The sequence below is a fragment of the Plectropomus leopardus genome, chromosome 7 (genome assembly GCF_008729295.1).
Source record: "Plectropomus leopardus isolate mb chromosome 7, YSFRI_Pleo_2.0, whole genome shotgun sequence".
NCBI classification, from domain to species: Eukaryota; Metazoa; Chordata; class Actinopteri; order Perciformes; family Serranidae; genus Plectropomus; species Plectropomus leopardus.
Window position 1 is genome coordinate 4,874,334 of NC_056469.1, and position 22,736 is coordinate 4,897,069.

General features: G+C 37.8%; 1 protein-coding gene across 1 annotated transcript; it reads right to left on the minus strand.

The window, feature by feature from the left end:
• Positions 1 to 1,167: 1,167 nt before the first annotated feature.
• Positions 1,168 to 22,736, minus strand: LOC121945598 (melanocortin receptor 5-like). Its single transcript, XM_042489863.1, is given in 6 exon segments — positions 1,168 to 1,870; positions 3,023 to 3,211; positions 10,330 to 10,436; positions 11,035 to 11,109; positions 11,111 to 11,262; positions 22,675 to 22,736. Coding segments are annotated over 5 exon segments (1,032 nt in total). The 5' UTR covers positions 11,201 to 11,262; positions 22,675 to 22,736; the 3' UTR covers positions 1,168 to 1,299.

Sequence of the window (22,736 nt, forward strand, 5' to 3'; positions counted from 1 at the left end):
AATTTGAGTCTGTTGTGTTATTTTCCTTTCCTCTTCTTAATATAACAAAAGATTGTCTTTGTGGCACTTGTTTGTTTAGAGCACTTACATCACTGCTTTTTAACTTGTGTTTATGCACATACAAGTGGTCATTGACTGTAAATAAAGAGCTATATATTGAGAGCTGGATTCTGCGCAGTAGTGATATCTGCCGTGGAGGAGTTGCCGCCAAAACACCTGTCCAACCAATCCTGAGCAGCCCCATTGAATGTGCGCGCATGGATTGGCTGTCACAACTGTCAATCATAGTGGAAAAATACCCCTTTTGTATAATTTAATAACTCAAAAAAAACAACCTTATCATAAAATTAAACACCTGAACATAGAATCAAGGTGAACCTTCAGAATCAGAAACCGTCTTTGGGAAAATGAATGTCCCATTCACTAATATTGAGGGGCAGGCTTTATGACCTATACTGCAGACAGACACCAGGGGGCAATCGAGATTGAAAAGCTACACTTTGGGAGAACTGTCATCTTGTCCATCCTTATATACAGTCTATGGTTTCAATGTGATTGATATTTACTGTTCACCTTACTTTACCTTTATTGTCTTTCAAAATGACACTGACAATGGTATAGTCACACAAACTAAATTAACATTGGGTCATATTTGCCTCCTGTTTACTTCCATTCAGGTGTGTCTTAAACTGATGATGCTAGTCTACAGTGATGACGCTTAAGGGCAGCAGGCTATGAGCATGTATCAGTAGACTTGTTTTTATTGAAGAAAAGCAGCAAAACAAATTTCTGCTAATTTGGAGAAAAACACATTTCATTTCCTAAAGATTCCTTCCAATAACAGTACCCAATTAATTATCTTTGTAAAAGCTTTAATTGTGAAGCTGCAAAGTGAGAAAATGTTTTTTTTGTCAGAATGACAATCATTCAAAAACATTTTCTTTTGGTGCTGAAGGGGTTTGCTGCAGTTGGTAAAAGTATATATAAGTATACATAAGTATGTATATATATATATATATATATATATAAGTTTTATAGAAAAGTTTTTTCATTCCAGGCTTTTTTCCACACCTTACCATGTGTATCATTTGCCTAAACCTGGCTGTGTGTTCATATCATAACTTTGTGCACATGGTACATACATGAGGACACTTTATTTTCCTGCATACTATGAGTGTCTCCTTTGAACCAGTTCTTAAACAGCATATTTTAATAGAATTATTTATGGTTCTACTTCAGAGTCAGATTCGGTCAGTTCATCCTGTACTTCATGTCATTGGTCTTCTCATGCTGCATCTCTCAGTACTTACCCGTCAGAGCGCAAATGTTGTTGCAGGCGTTTCTCAGGCTGTAACAACAGATGATCTCCTTAAAAGTCTTCCTCATCTCCTGACTCCTAAAGGCATAGATGAGTGGGTCAATCACAGAGTTGCACATGATAAGGATGAGGTACATGTTGAAGTGGGACATGAAGCAGACGCAGTAGAGATTCCTCGGACATGATATCATCAGAATCAAGTGGAGGAAGAAGGGCGCCCAGCAGACGATGAAGATCCCCAGCAGGATGGTGAGCGTGATGGCCCCTTTCATGCTGGCCCGCTGGTGGATGGAGTTGTAGCCGGGCAGTGCGGCGATGCGCTTGACGTGCGAGCGTGCCAGCATGAACATGTGGCTGTAGAGGGAGGCCATGATGAGCAGCATGGCGAAGAACATGGAGACCAGGCAGATGATGACGGGGGTGGTGTCTGAGTAAATGATAAAGACAATCCCGCAGCCTGTGCAGAAGGTCCAGATTCCCCCGATGATGCAACCGGCTCTCTTCACTGTCATGATGTTGTGGTATCTCAGTGCATAGAATATTGTGACGTACCTGTGGAGAATAAAACATATTGATATTTGAAGTCACCGACTTTCTTGCAACCTTATCACTGAGGTGTCACTGAGGGATCGCAGGAACCAATAAAGGGAGAGACCTTTTAGATGTTTAGAGAAGTGGAAATATATCCCTGTGCAGTGATTGCACCCCACTAAATCGGTGCCACTTTATTGTGGGCCCTTCAAGTACTTAAAGAGGTATTTCACTGCTGAAAACATGGCCTGTTAATAAAACTAGGATTTGTCTGTAATAGAAGGTACCTCAAATACTTTTGTGCTATCCAACAAGAAAAAATACTTTTGCGCAAGAGGTAGAAAACTATCAGCTACCAGAATGCACTGTGCTGCACCAGACCAGTAAATGCTTCCACTGGTAGGTGACTTAATGCTGGATTCATCAATATTTTCTTAACTGAATTTTTACGTACCCTGCAAACAAATTAAGAACTGCCTCAGACCACGTGTACACACAAATGATGAACACCTGGCTGTCTTTGAAAACACTCCTAAACTGGACCAAACCTAACCTAACCAAACCTAACCTAACCTAACCTAACCTAACCTAACCTAACCTAACCTGACCTAACCTAACTTAACTTAACCTGACTTAACTTAACTTAACTAAATGTGTAGCAAGTAAAAGGAGATTATGTCAAAATCACATTAATTAAAAATGTTTCAATGGACAACGTTTATAACTATTAATTTGCTAATACATGCACCCATTTCATCCTCTGCCTTTGATCCCTGTAACAGTTTTAGATTCCATATTTTTTATTGAACACCAACCATGAGAAGTAAACTCAACTTTCAGGCCAATTTCAGATAGAAACAGGAAATGACATGAGGGTCACATACTGGGCAGAGATTAAAGAAAATTAGCTGATTTCCTGAGGATTATCCAAAAGAAAAATTTCTGCAGTTTTAATGAGAAAATTAAGAGACCAATGCTGGTAACTAATTACACAGCAGTGCCTCTATTGTAAAAAAAAAGAAAAGAAGTGACCATGTTGCCTTGTTTTAGGACAATGATAAAGCACACTGACTCTCATTGCTACTCTCCCTCCAGTACTGTTGTTAAACTTGAATTTCAGGATGGAGTTAAATGTGCTTGTATCTCTCCGTACACGCCTCCCTCCAACATTACCTGTCCACAGCGATGGCCAGCAGGCTACACATGGACGCCACCACAGAGATGCAGATCATGGAGTCAAACACGTTGTCCATCTGCCGAATGAAGTGATCCTCCACCACCAGCTGTCTGTTGTTAAGCAGGTAAATGATGATGGTCTCCCAGGCATTGGACACACTCACCAACATGTCCGCCACAGCCAGACTGCAACAATCAAACAAGTGTCGGTTCAGCATTAAGTGTCAGCAAATAGGTTCACAAATCTGTACATGTTTCTGTTTAGGTGCTTTAAAATGATTCATATGGGCAGCAATAACTTTCACTGTGACCTGAATGTGTGCTCTGTCTCTAAACATGCTGTGAGTGTTAGCTGGAACTCTTTTGGTTGTAAGGAGGGAGGTCATAAAGTTCAGGTCCAAATAAAGTCACCACAAATTGATTAATGTAAAAACTGAGGTGCAAGTCATTTTTTGATTACATGGAGACGACACATGAAGTTTGTTACTTGTAATCTAATTCAGATCATGTGTCTGTTAGTTCACGTCTGCCAGGTAGAAGGGCAATCACAAAGAGATAACAGAAAAAGCTAGGTGTGTTCCCATTAACCACAATGATGAAATTATGCTGAGCAGAGCTCAAGATTATACTGTACTATCAAAAGAACTTTAAAAATTCCACAAGCTGTAGTCTGACCATGGCATTTCATGACTTCACTTTAAATACACAATTTGAATCTTAATATTCCAGAAATTAATCAGTTTACTTTGTAACAGTTTACTTAGGTAACCAAAGCACAGTTTACTTTGTAAACTACTTTGTAAACTGGGATTGTTTGTCGGGTGACGAAGAAACATTCTGGATCGCAAGACCTGGAAATTATCTCCACTTTCATTAGCTTATTTTACCAGTTTTTATTTTAATATGTGTGCATAAATCACATAGTTTAAAATTAAAACTCCTTTTTTTCCCCATAAAACCAGTCTCTGGTGCAGCCTGTAATTCCACCCACACACATAGAAACAAACTCTGCCAGAGAGGAGTACTACTTAGAGATATTGGTGGGTTAGCAAGCTTTGTTGAGCCTAAATCTCACGAATGTGGTGAACACTTAGAGGACCACAAGCTGAGCGCCATCTAATTCCATGATATCACAGAGAAGACAAACGTCTCTATGGCCGATATTGCCAACACTCTGCAACTCCAACACTTTCTCACCCCAAGTCATCATGCATTGCTGCTTTATCAATGGACTTTCGTGTCTATGTATTATGCTCTAAGTATCCTTCTGCGTCTGCTGTTGATGTTCCAGGATACCACAACCAATGCCAGGATGGCAGCAAAAGCACATGGTTATGTTTAGGGAGCAAAAGCACATGGCTAGGATTAGGTAACAAAAGCACATAGCAACAGATGCTGGAAAATCAACAAAAGCACATGGTGATGTTTAGGAAACAAAAGCACATGGGTTAGGCAAGAAAAGCAAATGTGTATGTTTGCACAACAAAAGCACATGGCAATCAATGCTTAGTTATCAACAAAAGCACATGGCAACCAATGCTTAGTTATCAACAAAAGCACATGGCAACCAATGCTTAGTTATCAACAAAAGCACATGGTAAGGATTAAGCAGCAAAAGTACATGGTTAGGACTAGGCAACAAAAGCACATGTGTATGTTTGGGCAACAAAAGCACATGGCAACCAACACTGGGACATTAACAAAATCACATGGCTAGGATTAGGCAACAAAAGCACATGGCAACCAATGCTTAGACATCAACAAAATCACGTGGTTAGGAAAAGGCAACAAATGCACATGGTTATGTTTAGGCAAGAAAAGCAGATGTGTATGTTTGGGCAACAAAAGCACATGGTAACCAACACTTTAGATTTGATTGTGGCCTCCGCGGCTTCACGTCCACATTGATAAATGACGAGCTTTACATGGGAATGAACGTAATACCTAGTTTGTTGTATTTTGTTTGCTTGACAGAGAGGGTCATTATATTCTTCAAGTTTGTTGAGGATTCAGATGTACACAGTGTTATGTAGAAAGTGAAAAATGATTTATTAATCTACTGAGGATTCATTGATATTGTACCATTTGGAACATTAGAGCATTATTGCCCTGTCTGCATCCAATTTTTCACATAATACAGCCCAGTTTTCCCACCGATCATAGTAATTCTGTTTGGGATTTAAGAGACATTAGTTATTGTTTTAACAACCTGCCTTTCCAACTGTCTTATCCTGTAGTTAAGATCAATTTCCAGTTTGTGTTTGTTTGTTTGAGCTGGTAAATGATTTGATAATGCCTCTGATATAAGCTTTAAATGCCCCCCATCTGACAACAGCAGAGGTCTCATTTGTATTCATTTTAAAAAAGATATAAATTTGTGACTCTATAAAAAGCAGGAAATTTGAATCAATGAGATCTCCATCTTGGAGCAGCTTTAACCAATGGTGTGTAATAAAATATTAGAATGGCAGTCTACCACAGAGAGGAACATAAAGCTGTAAACTAGAAAATAATCTATGTGCAAATATGATTTAAAAGGGGAGGACAACAAAAATTATAGTCTTTCAGGATTTAACCTCCTCCAAGGATTACACTGATTCAGATCATTTCGGTATTCTAATAGCACCTTCATACTCCAGTCTAGCCCAGGTGCATAGCACAATATAGCTGTGGTTCCTGACTGGTCCAACCCAAGGGTCTAGATTTCTCCTTAGTCATTAGTTCAAGATCCAAAAAAATGTACGCAATACATATACAACAACAAATATAACAAATAAAAAAAATTACAAGAATAAAGTGCAATTAATAAAACGTAATAGAAAGAAAGAAGAGATAGTAAACCCCCCGCAGGCCCTGCTGTTATTATTATGTTTAACTTTAATTATGACTGAATACACTGTTGATTCTAACATTTTATATTCATCAAATTAGCCTACATATGCATGTATGCATATTTCTCTATGCATAAATATATATTTTTTAATTTTTTTGTTGTGGGTAATCCATGATTATTTTGATCACTTTAACAATTAATTAAATTATTGTTTTGTTTTAAATGTTATTGCCTTTTGAATTTATGTGTTTTTTTTATGTTTTCACGTTGTATACATGTGCTTGTTTTGTTCATTTCATCACCAAAAAAAAAAACCAAAAAGGCTAAAAAGAAAAAAATAATTTTTATTCCTATTATTTCCTTTTGACTTGTCATCAGTCACTTTAATGTGCTGTCATCTGTCACTGTGGCTTCTGTCAGCTGTCAATCAGCTGTCAAGATGTGATGTCTCTGCTGTTGCACAGAGGATTGTGCATAATAATCACCAGAAAAGCATGCTGCATACTGCATACTGCAAAATCCAACTGGTTGTGGTAAAGATCCTGGTATTTTTGGCATATTGCATTTGACATACTATTTACTGGGACATACAAAATATTTTTTTGCCATTCTATATACTAGTACAGTAGATTGAGTATTCGCAAACACAGTGTGTGTCTCTCTCTGGCAGGTGTGGCTTCTGCAATCAAGCACCTGTCCAAAACTCACAGCTGCAACTTATCTCCTCTTCATCAGCCTCAGTATAAGAACCCAGGCCTCAGCTGTACTCTTCACCAGATTATTCCATCTACTCCTGTAGTGTTTATTGTTAGCCTCTCTGAGCTATTATAGGATTTTTCTTTGTGTTCATATTTCACCAGCATCTACTCGTGTCTGCACTCTCTTACAAAAAGAACCCAGGAAAAGAAACCACCGCTCAGTCTGCGTGCCCTCTGCCATTTTTGCCTCAGCTTGCCTGTCTACAGTCTTTATCAGCTCTGCTTTGATCATTTTGCCCTCTGCCAGCACCAAGCTCTGCAAATACACTAATTTAACTTTTATACTGCATTTTTGAGTCTGCTTTTGGGTTCCAAATATTACTACAAACTGATAAAATAATAATAAGAAATCTTAGTGGTTCAGCAATGCACGTGACAATACTACATTAAAAAGGCACTGCACTAAACATTTATTTTATTTTTATTTCATTGTCATGATCCTGAACTTTGATATCGTTTGACAACAATACTGTGTTACATATGTGGTGAAAGACGAATCCAGAATGGAGGAATGAGCGCTGAAAAGTTTGAAAGTTGTTCTAATGGCTTTGAAAGTTGCACTTGGGTACAATTACCTGACTACGATTTCCGACTGAAGAAATGGTGAATAATGTTAGATATTAAGGCATTTTTCAGACATGAACTCAGTCCTTCTCCTTAGATATTACTGCTATAAAGCATAATTTAGACTCATCTGCAGCACAGCCTGTGCCTTCGACACATCCAATATAAAGTGCCTACGCTGTCGAGAGACACTAAAGAAAAGCTGAGGGAGGTGAAACACTTTGTCTGTAAATGGTTTACTCCAGTCAGCATTCATCAGACATAGAAAACAGATCAGGACATTCTGCAGACATTTGAAGAAAAAGCATATATCTAAGATTGTATTGTAATGGATAACAGAACAAAGTACATTTCATTTTCATGGATACTCTCTGTCTCTGTTCTGTAATTGCATATACATGAGAAGCCATGAAATGCAGCATGAGAGATGCAAGTCATGTATGAAATGAAAATAAGCACTGATGTGTCTGTTTCTAAAAGACTAGGTTGCATGTTGAAAGAAAATGCACATGTAAAACCCCCCACATTAATCCCAGCACCACATCCCCAAACAGAGTGAGTCATCCATCGCAACATTAGGTGCTCAGCTGATCCACTGATAAAAAAGAGCAGACAAGAAGTGACGAGTCACAAAACCAACCAACCCTTTGTTTACAATTGTGCTAATACAATAAATGGCATGGCATGTCACATGTGATGGAAATCTCAGGACTGTCAAATTTAATTTGCTATCTCCAGATCTCATATTGATTATGGTGTGATCTCGGGAAAACACAGTTATGTTATCTCAAGATCTCAAATGTGTTATATTGTTTACTTGGAGATCTCAAAGTAATTATGTTGTTACCTTGGGAAAACACAATTTCATTATCTCAAGATCTCGAGAAAATTATCCTGTTATCTCTGGAAAATGGAGGGGGGAAAAATGTATGTGAGTATGGCCACTTAGGGCTTTTGTATTCTGCAATTTTCAGGTAGATTTTTCTACATTTTAGGCATTTTGTCTTTTCTTCTGTCATTGCTCAGTGCATTCTTTCCATGTTTACAAAAGAACTTGGGCTAATTTGCTCAGGCTTCAAAGGGTTAATATCAACGAAGGACTTCCTTTTCTTGTATTTCTGTGAACAGGTCTTGGAAAAACACGACCTGGTGGTCCATAGACATTATCCTGTCCTTGTTCTCGGCTGCCTACATGACTCAGATCCTGTCTTGAAAGTTTAACATGTTCATTATCAGAACTCTCAAAGCTAGGGATTACATCGCACTCAGTATTCTGTGAGTCCCCTCGATAATCAGCAGAGTGGGGAAGGTCTCAGGACTCAGGGTGGTGTCAAGTGGCCACTTTGACACCAACACAAAAGCAACTGCATTTTTGACTTTCTGTGGCATGTTTACCAGTCTGAGGTTCAAGTGATGATCTCTGTTTTACAGATCATCTATTTTGAATATGACACCATGGTGTCATACACTCTAGTCACTCTATTGGTGATATTGCCTTCACATCACCAGTCCAATCTTCTGCTTGCCCCAGTCTCCCTGAGAAATCTTTGAAGTTCATCTTGATCTCATTATCTGCAGTCAGTATTTGGAACCAAAGTCGTCTTTGAGGGCTGTGATTGCTTCTAAAATCCTTGCTGCTTCCAGAGATTGTGCCTGGGTTAGTTTGTTATCATCTTCCTGTTTCTTTAGTCTGTCAGCCTTGTTCTGAACCTTTTTTTTGGCAACCCGAGGCAATTTTATCTCATGTTTATTGAAAAGGGACACAGCATATTAATGAGCATGACTATAAAATACATATGTAAATATGCTGAAGTTAGCAGGACTGGTAATTTACATCCATAGTCCCTTGGCAGGTAACAGACCATAGAAATGTCAAGAAAGAAAGAAAAAATACAACAATTCATACAGAGGACCAAAGTACAGTGATGGTAGCAATGTGAGCTGCATGGTATAAAGTGCATGATGCAAAGTGCCTTATCAGTGTGCAAGTTGCAAGATTTAACAAATGTGTTGGTTGTGCACATATATTATGGATCACTGGTTAAAATGACAAGCTATATTTTAGACACAGTGCATTAAAAAAAACAGATGAATTGATCCTCTCCAATCTAGACTGAATCTAGACATTGGAGACTTGGCCAAAAACAGTGGGTAGTTCACATGCATACAACAATAGTAGCGCCACACATCCATTCGACAACAAACGCCAATCAATCCATCAATAACATGTAAAATAAAGTGCACAGCAGACAGGTACAATGCATTTAACCAGTTTGGTAGACATTTCAAGGTCCCAGATACACCCAAACCTATTTTAATAAAGAAATGTTTTTGCTTTAAACACAGGATAATTGTTTAATTTAGCCAAGTGCTCCATGAATGAAGGCACAGCAAAGTTTTGATGCTTAATCCTAATTTTGCTGAAGTATATTTGACACTGCTGGTATTAAAGCTAATGGAACACCATTACAATGGATCACCGTAATGGTATTTATCACAGATAATAATAATAATAATAATAATAATATAGGTGTAGAATAGGTGGGTTTCCATTAAGATTTAGGCAAAACTTAAGCAATATTGTCAGACATAAATGCAATTCTTGAGCGAAATGTTTGAATCTGATGCATCATGTTTAAGAGCTGTAGAATATGCAGTTGAGCTGGCTACAGTGAATGTCTGTCAAATTAAAAAAAATTTAAAAAAATAAAAAAACAAAATAAACTGAAAACATCAGGGTCTTAAAGAGACACCTGCATCATTACTATATTTTGTTAATATTGCAGATGAGAGAGAGTTGGGATCTAGTTTTAGGGACTTTATATAACTTTATGTTGTTCTTTCATGGTTTGTAAATTAAATTGTGCTTTATGAAATTACAGATTACTCAATGCAAAAAGAGCAGAAGACACATGGGATAACGACTCATTTTTACCCCGGGGCCCTGGATTTATTACACCAAGATAGAAGATAAACACTAAAGAACGGCACAAATTTAATAAACGGCCTCTTTTGCTAATCGTGCAGTGCTGGTAAATTTAGGAGTACATCTAAAAGCAGTAAAAATACATTCCAGAAAGAAAGTTTTGATCCTAATACCTTATGACATTATATTTTTATAGTGTGTGCACAACAACTGAACCACTCACCTGCAGACAAAGAAGTACATGGGTGAGTGGAGGTTCTTGTTTTTCACTATAGCTGTGATGACCAGGATGTTCTCCAGCAGGGAGATGATACCCAGGATCAGAAAGACCTGAGGAGACAGAGAAATATGAAAGAACAAAGATGAGGAGAATAAAAGTGTGGTCAAAATGGAGTATAAGAAATATGGCTCCAAACATGGATATCACATGCCTAAAGGAACGCAGGAGGGACAATGGAATATTAACATGACAGGAAAGAGGATATACAAAAACACTAAAAGAAAAAATTAGAACTTTTTTTCAGGCTTCTGTTCATTTGTATTCCATCCATTCATCCATTTTCTGTAACTGCTTATCCCATTCAGAGTTGTCGGGCTGCTGGAGCAAATCCCAGCTGACATGAAGCAAGATGAGGGGTACACCCTGAAGAGCCCGCCAGACGATCACAGAGCTAATACATTGACACAGTTTGAAATTTACTAAGAGATACTGTTCTGTGTTTTACCTCATCAGGGTTTTAAAACTGTTCGAGCAGTAAGTCACTGTCATGTTAAAACAAAAAAAGTTGGGCACTGGAGTAAAGTATAACGGTGGAGTTACAGTAAAATGATGAACTGTTGATGGGATGCAGCTCAGTTTGCATTTTTTAGAAAATGAAACAAAACAAAATTACATTTTGGTGTTTAGTGCCACTCATCCTGGTCTTACCTCCACAGCGATGTGGACCTGCTCGCATGCTGCAGGTTTGGATGTGCTGGTCTTGTCTGGCAGTAATGGAGGGGGGCAGGGTGTAGTTCTGGTGGTAGGAGTAAGCCCAGGTGGAGTTACCCAGCGGCATCTCCTCTTGGTAGGAGGACTGATTGGACAGATTCATCCCTGCTGTGGCTCGGGTCCAGTTCACTGCTGCTGTATTGTGAGATACATTTTTCAAGCCGGCTGCAAAGGAAAACAGATGTCAAATTGAGACAGCGTGATATTATTTTTATTAGGTAAAATATGTTTTTTTACCGTGTTGCTCAGATATAATGTTTATGTGCCAGATATTTATTTATTTATTCATTCATTCATTTTATTTTATTTATTTATTTATTTATTTATTATTTTAACTTTTTTGTGATGAAAGGCAGAAACAACTTAATTTCATGGTCATCTCCAGGACCATTCCCAAGCAATATAATTGTATTGCAGAAAAAATAGGGATTGATTAATCAAATAGACATACACATACTGGATACGGGATAGAGTTTCATTCACACCAAGCTTGGGGACTTCCTTGAATCTCAACTAATTTAGTTATCTGGCAACCTTACTGTGAGGACATGTTGTGCGAGTTTTTGGTCGGCAGATTTTTGTTATCTTTAGACAGAACTAGGCTTGCTATTTTTCACTGCTTTTAGTCCTCCTGCTATGTTAAGCTAACCCACTGCTGGTGGCAGCTAGGAATACAGTGCTTCCCACAGAGTGTGTGTTGTGTGAGCTGACAAAGACAGCAAACTTTTATTTTTGTTTGTTGTCTATTGTATGTGTAATCCCTTTGTATTATTCTGTGTCCCCTCTTTGAAGTTGGAGGTTTTTGCAGGCCTGTGAATGCATTGCAGGTAGAGCTCTCCTTGAATTGTTTGTTTCCTCAGTAGCAGTTTGTGACTTGCGGGGTGGATAAGTGATCTGTTGATCCGTTCAGAGCCGGTCAGATCGATTGATGAGAGCAAAAGCTGCTGTGAGTAAATGCAAACTTCTAGACCCTGCTGAATAAATGTTTATTTTCAATGTGCGTGATGTTCTGCTGCTCCATCTATGCCCAGAGTGCACTCTGCCCTCCGGGATTGTGGTGCAATGAATATCTGAATGGTATATATATTTCAACAGTGTTCCGAATGAACGGCCCTGCTCCCAAAATAGAAAATCCATTGGTGGCAGCACGTTTTAAACTTTCTGGGCAAACACTAATAATGACTGTTTGGGAAACCCTTAACTCTGTCGGCATGAAATTAATCAGACTGTTGCACTTGATAAGGTCAGATGAGATTTATTATCAGTGGTCAGAGGTTTTGGTGATGACTGGGATCATGAGAGCTTTCTTGGGCAATAACTTAATTTAAGGACACGTCAGATTAATGACTCGTTAAGACAAATTGTCACCGAAGTTTGTTTACTGCTTTGGTTATGAGAGAAAAGCGATGTGTTGGCCTGACACAACACTGTAAATGGGACACAAGAAAGACTCAGTGTTAAGATCCAGGCCTCAGCTGATGAGACGAGACGAAATCCAACTGAAAAAGAGGGTCCACATGACAGAGCGACCCTCTGGCTATTCTGAATGATACGTTGGGGTTGCTTATACATTAAACAGATTTACAGTGTAAACTTTTTTTTTTTTTCAAATTCCTGAGTCATGTGCCACATGAAGCATTTCCCAGATAAGAGCTGCTGTCAAGCTGAAAAAATCTACACACTGAATAGAAAAAAGAAAGGAAAGCAAACACACCAATGGGAATAAAACAAAGCCATTGAAGCAAAGTTAGGCAATATTAATTCTCCATTATGCCATCCTAACCCCTGTTTTGACTGCAGTCTTTCTCATTTAAGCAGCCATCATCCAAATCCTATTACAGAGTGTCACTATGAGCTTAGTGGGTACAGTAATTAACCTTTGCTGCTTGGCTGAATGTAGGAGTCGTACTAAGTTATGTTTGAGGTGTAAAAGACATTTTGCTGCTGCTATGTGCGCACTTTGAACACAATAATTGCAGGAAATATGAATTATAGAAGCATAATTGCAATTTAATTCTTCCAGTACTAATTGGCCCAGAAGTTATCTTAAGCTGTTCAAAGATGAGAAGCAATTACTGTGACTATAAAATATAATTGATGTTGGAGCTATTTGTGCCTATAAGTGCCAACACTGTTCAAATCACAGCAGCTGCAGCAATTATGTTGCCATTATTTACTTCATAGGTAAGTCTACAGACCTTTTCTTTGCTATTCTGTTGCTAAGGGACCAGTTTAGGTCCTGTCAGCTACTGCATTAACCCATTAACACGTGGATCAAGATAAGTTTTTCTCAGTAGCTAGATATGATCAAAAACAGGGGGAAAATGCCAAGAAAAATATACTTATAATTCTATTAATTTTATCGATTATATAATTATATATATTGTATATATTTTTTTGTTTATTTATTTGTCGGGGGTTTTGTTGTTGTTGTATTTTTTACTTTTACTTTTTTGCTTATTTTGAGCCATTTCTTGTCAAGTTCCTTATCGCCCTCTTCCCATGTTTTTGAAAGAACTCTTTAAAAAGGCCTATAGAGTATATTAATAGTCTCACTATGAGTTTATTATTTATTAATGTTGGTATCATATGAAATTCTTCCCAAATACACACAAAACGTATGAGATCCATCCAATCCTGTTGTAATAACTGAAAGTATTCCTATATTCAATAACCTAATTGTTGATGTTTTCCATTTATGATCCTATATGGCAAATATTTCATATAGCAGGGAAGAATGTTATCGCTCTTTTTTTCAAACCGCAATAATGACATTATATGTAAGGCGCTCTAGACCTAACATTTCAAAGCAAGCATAGAAATTAAAATCATTTGATACTTTCTGTAAAAATGGAAAAGAAAAGGCATCCTCTATTTAGAAAAAAGATGAAAAAGAAACAAGTATTAAACAAGTATTACTGTAAATGTACTATAAATGTGTTACAGTTCAGACTGGATTAGACACCTACAGTATCAAGCCCACGTTCAAAAGATGCTTTGAAAAAGTGAGACCAAATGGTTCTGTGTGCTTCCACAGATATTCAGTTTGCTTTTAGAATTAAAAGTATTTTTTCAGACCTTATAATATACCTCAATATGTCCTCTTTCAGGTGAGTTCTTTTTTTTATTTTTCTTTTGGAAACTTTTAAGGGTTTCTTTAAGACATCACATCAAAGAAAAATTGTCAGCTTCAGAGATAGCTATGAATTAACACAGCACAGCAGAGATGTTGGATTAACTGCATTTGATGTGAGATTCTAGGGACATGAATTACAAAACAGGCTCCATCAAAGGTAATGATCCTTTAATCACTTCTTTTTTGATCATGATCTCAGTCTGAGTTCTGATATATATATATACATATACATGTGCAATGAATGGTGATACAACATTGCGTCAAACTGTGACAAATATGTCTTTGTGGTCATTTATGCTTGTATTTTGCACTGTCCAATTATGATCAGATCACACAACATGCACATTATTACCAGTTATGAACAGGCTCTGTGAAGCCCACTCTTGCGAATACTAACTGTGATAAACGCTAGGAACCTCAGCTAAAAGGAAAATATATGAGGATCATTTTTTTCCTCAATGGACTGCTTTGTTTTTGAGATTAGAGCATGCTAGCAGATGTCAAAACAGTTACATTCTTTAATTGTCATCCACACCTTTTAACTTCAAGAACAAGATTCTGCAAGCAAACATCTGTTGCTTCATAAAACAGGGTTCTCCGTATTATAGGAAACAAATTTGAAAATCTTTCTGTTGGTATCTTTATAGATGAAATAAAAATTGAAATTTATTTAAAATTACTTTTTCCACAACAATTTGGGGCATGCCTTGTGATTGGCCTACAATGAACTTTGACTAAATCTGTAAAGCACTTTGAGTTGCCTTTAGGCCATGCCTTGCCTTGTCTTTTTAAACCAGCTCCTCATGCAGGGCATGATGTGATGCGAGAATGTAAACTGTATATATGTTAATGCAGCTCCTGCTATAATCATACATCTTGTGTGAGTTCGGACGCTGTGATCCTTTGTGCCCTGCTTGTGTCCTCCTGTCTCTGGCTGTGTGTTCCCTCCCTCTAAGTAACTGTCCCAGGGGGCCATGTATTGACTGGGATCTTGTGCCACTGTTACAAAACAGAAAACCCACACTGCCTTGATCACAACATCAAGAGACACATCTTGATGCTTCTGACAGCTAACGAACATCTGAATTTAAAATCTCACCATGGATGCACACTATCCACACGGTTTCCACTTTTCAGTTGCTGTTAAAATTTGACACATGCTTTTTATTTCTGTGAATGGAAAGGCTCCATGTGGGATAAAACAGAATACTTGAATGGATGTTAAATTTCTGAGCATATTGTGCTGTTTGAAGGTTATTTCAATATTTATATAGAAAATGAAGTGGAAATTTGTGTGCCTTTAGATGTTCTCTACATTATACATCCAGACAGCAGGACAACATCAATTATGCACAGTGCAACGAATGTAATTAAATTTAATCACTTGGAAATGTTAATCGCACCAAAACAACAATCTGTGAGCAGGCACTGTTTGCATATATACTACAATATAAAGTATATGAAAGGACATAATATCTCCACAACAAACAGACTGGTTATATAGCAGAGTCAGCTGAAACAAAACACTAAGCGAATAGGCCAGTGACATGAATTTAGTTATTTGTCTTAGTTTACCTAATCAATCAAGCTCATATTATTTACAATCAATAAATCATGTAGAAATTTTCAGTGTGATTTGCTAACACGCACTCACTCCTAACTCATCAAACATTGCAGCTTGGTCCTTGGCTTTGTTTTTCATAGTAAGATGTTCCAGCCTGTTCTCATTTTGAAGTCATCAGATACCACCGTTTTTGCAGTGCTTTTGCTGTAAGATCCTGATAACCAAAAGACACCTTTCGCGTCCACATGATATGCCGCTGGATGGCATCAGCTGAGAACACGGACAGACAGAAAGAGTCACGGTGTGATTAGATGCCGGCAGTAATCCAGACAGCACTTGCCACAACAGCCTGATACTTAGACGGGCAGTGTCATTGAGAATACAGCTGGACGGAACTTGTCACATCTGCATGATACGGCAAGAAACAGCCTAACTATGTGATATAATGAAACCCTGAACTTTCATGGTTTGATGGGGGGTTTTTTTTGTACATCTTACAATGTGCCTCCTTCCCTTTAAACTAATCATACATGGCAGCATCTGCATTTGTTGACCTAACAGCATTAGTTATTATGTGCTATTATTACCTAATCATAACCACAGGCAGTGTAATTCCACCATGTGCTGGTGTTGAGATCCCGGTAGCGCCATCCTGGATTGTAAAAAGAAGAATTCAATTTGTCCTTTGCAAGGCCGCTTTCTGTCTTGTCTCTGTGCTGACCCGAGTGCTCGTGTTAAACGTTTCCTGATTGAAGCATCAACAAGTGTCTCATTTCCCCAAATAAGAGTCATCCTCAAAAACTCATCCTATCACCCAGATTTGTACATATTCCACATAATCATGAGCCAGTAATTTGTGTACATCACACATATTTTCAAAGGCTGCCATCAAGTGATTAATGTACTGTACAGGAGTAAAAAGAAAAAAAGCAACACAAAACTACACACTTTCCCATGTTTGGTTCCATGTGAACTTTGATTCAATTTAAGGTACATCCTCACCATGTTTTTTTTTCTCCTAAACCTAACCAAGTAGCTTTATTGACTATGAATGGCATTACATTTTTAATGTAAGGTTACAGAGGTTAGGTTGAGGCATGTAAAGTTACTGTGGTTAGGTTTAGAAAAAATATAAACAAATACGTCTTGTGAAGTATGTGACATGTATTATCATCTTGATTTTTTTTTTCTTCAATATTTTCTTTTGGTTTCCCACGGGACACAAATAGTGGTCTCTGGGGTGAACATCTGTCAAGTAAGAACTGCCAAAACTGCAGTCCCATGAATGGTTTCTTGAGGCTGTCTCCAAGAGCGAGTCAATCCCATAGACCCCCCATGTTACATTGCTTTTGACTAAAAATATGCATAACTAAGGGCATGGTCGCTTTGAGTGTCAGACTGACTGCAAGGTGTCACCACAGTCTGAGTCAGATCGCCCCCTCTCTCCTCCAAAGTGCCACCCTCCTGTCCAAATATGGTCTCTTCTGGCTCCAAAAATCCAAGAAAATGCTGAATTTGAGCCTTCCAGACATATGCCCAAAAACTAGTGAATGATGTAACAGTAGCTAGGTCCATACATTTTATATAGTCTGTGTTTGTTTAACTCATCCCTTCCTCCCACCCTCCATGGATTTTCTAGCTCTTTATACTTCATTGCCATAGATGGGTTTATAAAAAGTTTCTACCTATGGCCAAGGCAACAATCGGTCCAGGATTGGAATGTGTCTATTTATGTGTTTACCAGTCAAGCAATGTGCAGCTATAGGCTTAACTGAATACAGATACACTGAGCACCAGCCTTTTCTGCTTACCATGCTGAGGCTACTACTTGTCACAAACCTTCACCACACAGTTCTATTAATCATTCACATTGCATAAACACTCAGAAAATCACAGCTAAAGCACTTTGGCAAGCAAGTTAATGCTTGAAAAGAAAGCCAACAAATACCTCAAAGAAATATTTGGTTTTCTGTAGCTCATTTGACATTGGGAGAAGTGATGTCGAATAGCAGGCATTCAGCAAAATGTCAAGGACACTAAAGTCCTAATTATTTTGTGATCCTTCAGGAAAGACAAGTGTGACACACTTAAAAATTAAAAATTAAATTAATATGGTGTTCAACATTTTTTTCCACCTTTTTCTCACTTTGTTACAAGACTTTACGCAGTGATGCTATTGCAATTTGGAGGATTCTAAAAGTCGCCTACCAGTGTGTTGGTTCTCTATATGATTATAGCGTGGGAGAAAGTTTGCAATTTCTACAATTTGTAGCCAGTAGAGAACTGCTCAGAAAAGTGGCAAATTAAGATTGTTTTCTTTGTGACATCAACATGCATAAGAACCATTGTGACTGGTTCTATGACTAAGATGGTCAAAAAGTCTAAGTCAACAAATCATAGCACAGTGAAGGAATTGTGAAAGAAAAAGCAGTCGAGGGCCTCCAAGAGGGCTCATTTAAACACCAGCAAGAGTGTCAACCAAATAAGACCATGGTCCCCCAAGTCAAATAGCACTTATGTCTACTTTGCATTTCATAACAGACTGGAATAATACACAAATTTATTTAATATAATAATGGTAAAATTGTGATACTCTGAACACATGTGTTTGGTCTTTGGCTGTCATTAGAGGCCCACGCTTGGTCAGTTGAAAGTAACTGACTCACACTTACACTTTACTCATTTGTTAACCCATTGAAACTTGGATCGACAGCACTTTACTTGTGCAGCATTCAGATGCCTTTCACAAGTAATCAAACCTTTAAACACTGAGCAAATAGGTTTGATTTCTTTCTAATATGTGGGGGAAAAGGCAAGGAGCAACTCGGCAAGGAATGTCCTGCAAATGCAAAAATTAGTTGGATTTAGAACATTATTAAAAGTAAACTATGAAAACCTACATGCATGATTATCATAATTATATAATATAAAACATGTTATTGAATTATTATCACGTTTTATCCTAATTGTTGTTTTGTTTTTTCTTTTTTTTCTATGATAATTTTTGGGTTATTTTCCTGCACTTAAAAAAAATCCATTTCTTCCCCTTTTTTTCTTTCTTTTTTTTGGTGGGGGTAGAGCTTAAGGTTTCTTCTCAAGTACTCATTGCCTTCTTCTTCTTTTTAAATAAATCAAGCCAATTCACTCAGTTTCAAAGGGTTTAGCTAGTGCAAAAGTTGCGGTATATATGTAGGCCTACAATAAGACAACCTACGGAATCCATTGGTACCAACCATGTCATGCTAGCAAGTGTGCGGGCGAGTTTCTTCTCATATCTTTCGTCAAAGTTAGCAGAAGGGGCTTCAAATAGTCAAACAGTCTGTTCGCCTCGATATTCTTCAAGTGTAACTAAGGACTGTGAAACTGCCCCAAACACACTCTCTCTTTTTTCCCAAACAAAATTGACGACCATCTGCAATGATGTTACACACCCATAGACAGATCTTAATCCCAACCAATATTTGTGTGTGGGGCCCATGTGAGGAGTGAATAAGATAAAAAAAAAAAATAGCCCTAAATGGTACTGTCCATCCGTTCCATAATGGCCCCATGCCAACTGTCCACATGGGTGGGTTAACCCAACTTGGCCCCATATGGGTTATGCTAGGGCTACCTGGATACTAAGAGGCTATAAGTCCAAAATGGACATCATATCTGTGTACCCATATGGGCAATTGACATGGGGCTAATATGGAACAATATGGACAGTCCCATAAAGGGTCTAATTTTCAGGTCATTCACAACATACATGGGCCCCTCATTTGAATATTGTCTGGGATCTGATATACTAAAGATATGGTTTTTTTGGGGGGTTTTTTAAGTGTAAAAAGTGTTGTTTTTACTAGCTGATTGAGAATAATAAAAAGATGTACTTCTTTTTTTTTTTTTACACCATTTGACCTGTTTAACTAATAGTATTATTTGATGTATTGAGTTAATTAATTTTGAATTTTCTAATAGCCTTTGATGCATTTTGTCAGTTGGGGCTCCATATAATACATCTATTAAAACCTGTATAATTTCAGAATAATTTAATTGTGACATTGTGTTCTCTAATTTGCACAAACTGAAGGACAGCCCTGCTGAGTGTCAGCCCTACTGAGCTCCGTCCGTCAGGATCTGAACATTTACTGGCAGAGAACACTCCCACTGAGCCTCCCCTCACTGTGATCTGCGTGGACAGCACCAGTGGAAGCTGATCCTCCGTAACCATCGCGTCTCATTCTGCAGCTGATCTCATGATGTAACTGACTCCAATGACAATGACACAGATGAGAGCAAAACACTGTGGTCATGAGGACCTCTTAAAAAGTTGCCATGGCTACGCTATCACAAACAAAGCGTTAAGTGGCATTTTCTTTTTCTCTCAGACGTCCCTCAAAATAACAGCAATATCACAATTCAAGTAATGATTATTCATTTCTTGGCTGTAAATCTTGTGCTAATTAGGTAGCTGCCACCAACAGATTTACTTGGAGGGTTATGTAAATTAAGTAGCAAGATAGGTGGCAATATTTCAGTGGAAAATCAATAAACCAGCCTCTGATGTTGTTAGGATTTTTAGTATGTCTGTGATCAACAGCAGAGTTCAGCTGAAACAAATCATGCCATCATGCATCTATACGTCAGCTTTTGATTGATATACATACCTACACTAATTCATATCCATATAAATGTACCATGTATGAATGTGAACAGAATCATTCCTTCTGAAACGAGTTGTACACTTGAATATCGAGAAAGGCTGCTTGACAAGTTTCATTTAAACATGAAAGTCAATGTAGGAAACATTTAGTGTCATGGGCTCCCGTTTGAAATTAGATTATATGGTATTTAAGTTTCAGAAATTAAACAACTTGAACGCCACACGATCAACAACAAAAAATACAGTAATAATGGATAGCCTACGATTTATGCAATTTTATGTCACTATAAGTTTAATTAAATATTCTCAAGTTTCATTCAGTTTTCTATATTAAATAGTAACACACACGTGTGTGTATGTGCCTGTGTGTATGTTTGTTTGAGTGTGTTGAGTGTGTGTGTGTCTTTATATACTGTGTATTACGCAATGTGATTATGAACTTGATTAAGGTTATGAAAATATCATGGTTGACATTTGCCAAGGGAATCGAACAACTCGTGACTAATGACTCACTTGACAAAATAACTCAGCATTGATTTTTAGTTTCACACAGGACACAAACACTTTGACCTGGGTCAAAGTCCTGTGCTCGTGGAATATATAGTATATATTACAGATCAATTGTAAAGCTGGTAACAGATGATCAGACAGTAATCTCTGTTTTTGGCTATTCTGTTTACCTAATGCTCCAGTGTGCAGGACTTATTGGCATCTAGCAGGGGGGCAGAACTTAAACTTCTCCTGTGAGCCAAGTGTGTAGGAGAATTATAATTGCTGGTGCAAAAATGCATGTAGAGCCAGTATTTTTTTTCTGCCCTGGTCTACAGTAGAAAGAGCATGACGGAATGTGTGGAAGAGGACGTGCTCCATACATAGATAAAACTTCTTATTCTAAGGTAACAAAAACACAAGTATTCTTGTTTTCAGGTCATTATAAACCAATGAAAACGTAGTTATAAATATTATACACTCTTTGTGCCATTAGATGTCCCTGAATCTTAAAATAACTGACAAAAGGAGGCGATTAAGAACCAGTGCTGTTCTATGTCACATGTATGTAATATTGTGCAGCTGCTTTCCATTTGCAGTCTGTTAAAGCAAGCTGAGTCTTATGAGTCACTATTTACATGAGCTTTAACGAAGTGACTTGCCAAACATCTCTCCCTCTGCAGGTGTCAGAGAGACATATACACACATATTTCATAATGCAAACCAAATAATAGACCAGAAATGAGGCAAGTCCCCACCCCCACATGTCTTTATCAGTAACCAGTCTGTAAAAAGGCAGATCCATGTCTCACACCGAGTGACGCTCACTGCTGCTGCTTTTGCCACTCTGGTGACTAATCTTGTGAGAAAATGAATCCTTCTGTGGGCAATTATTACAGTAACAATCAGACAGGAAAAGAAAAGATTTCCTGCACTGTGTGGGTGGCATCTATAAAGTTTTCATCATGCTAAATTAATCATTTGTCTCACAGCTTTCACTGTGATGCTCATTTCCTTTTTTTTTTTTTTTTTTTAATGCCACAGTGTGTGGCACGTGAGACTGTGCAGCATCTGGACCTCTGTGTTTGTGTGAGCTCTATCTGCACCCTGTGAAATCCAGTGACAGCAAATATAATGAATGCGTTTCACCACGGTGACCTCATTTCTCAACAGACATCAGGGCTTTTTCTTGCAGTTTTTTGGTTTTGATGAGACATGCTGCACAGCTTTGAGTCTGTTGCAAAGAAAAGCTATTAAAATCCCATGTTAATTATCCTTTTGTGGACAGTATGTCAACAATGTTGGTAACAAATTTAGGTTTCCCAAAATACAAAATATCATACAATTTCTATGCTTATATGAAGCTGTTCGTAGTTCATCTTGACATATTATAACAGTCAACCAGATTCCCCGGACAAAAAGTAGGAAATACTAAAAAAAAAAAAAAAACATGTCATGCAGCTGCAACATGCTCAGCCAAGTAACCCTGAAATTTCTGTTAAATTAATGCAAACTCTGTATTTAATACCACAAACAAAAATGAAGTTTCCATACAAATTTCATAATGACAAAAATAATAATGAGGCATAATGTCACAAAAAATTACACACACCTTAAGTCTAGCTACTGTAATACTAGCTGTTCTAAAAAATAATAGTTTTGACCAAAAAGTAAATATACAAATATTTCGAGGTGGTGGTAAGAATCCATCATGAGTGAGGAGACAGACTAAGAATGACTCACCTCTCGCAGGAGCTGTGATTCAAATCCTTCCGTACTTGATAGTGGCTCTGTTGAGCATCAGA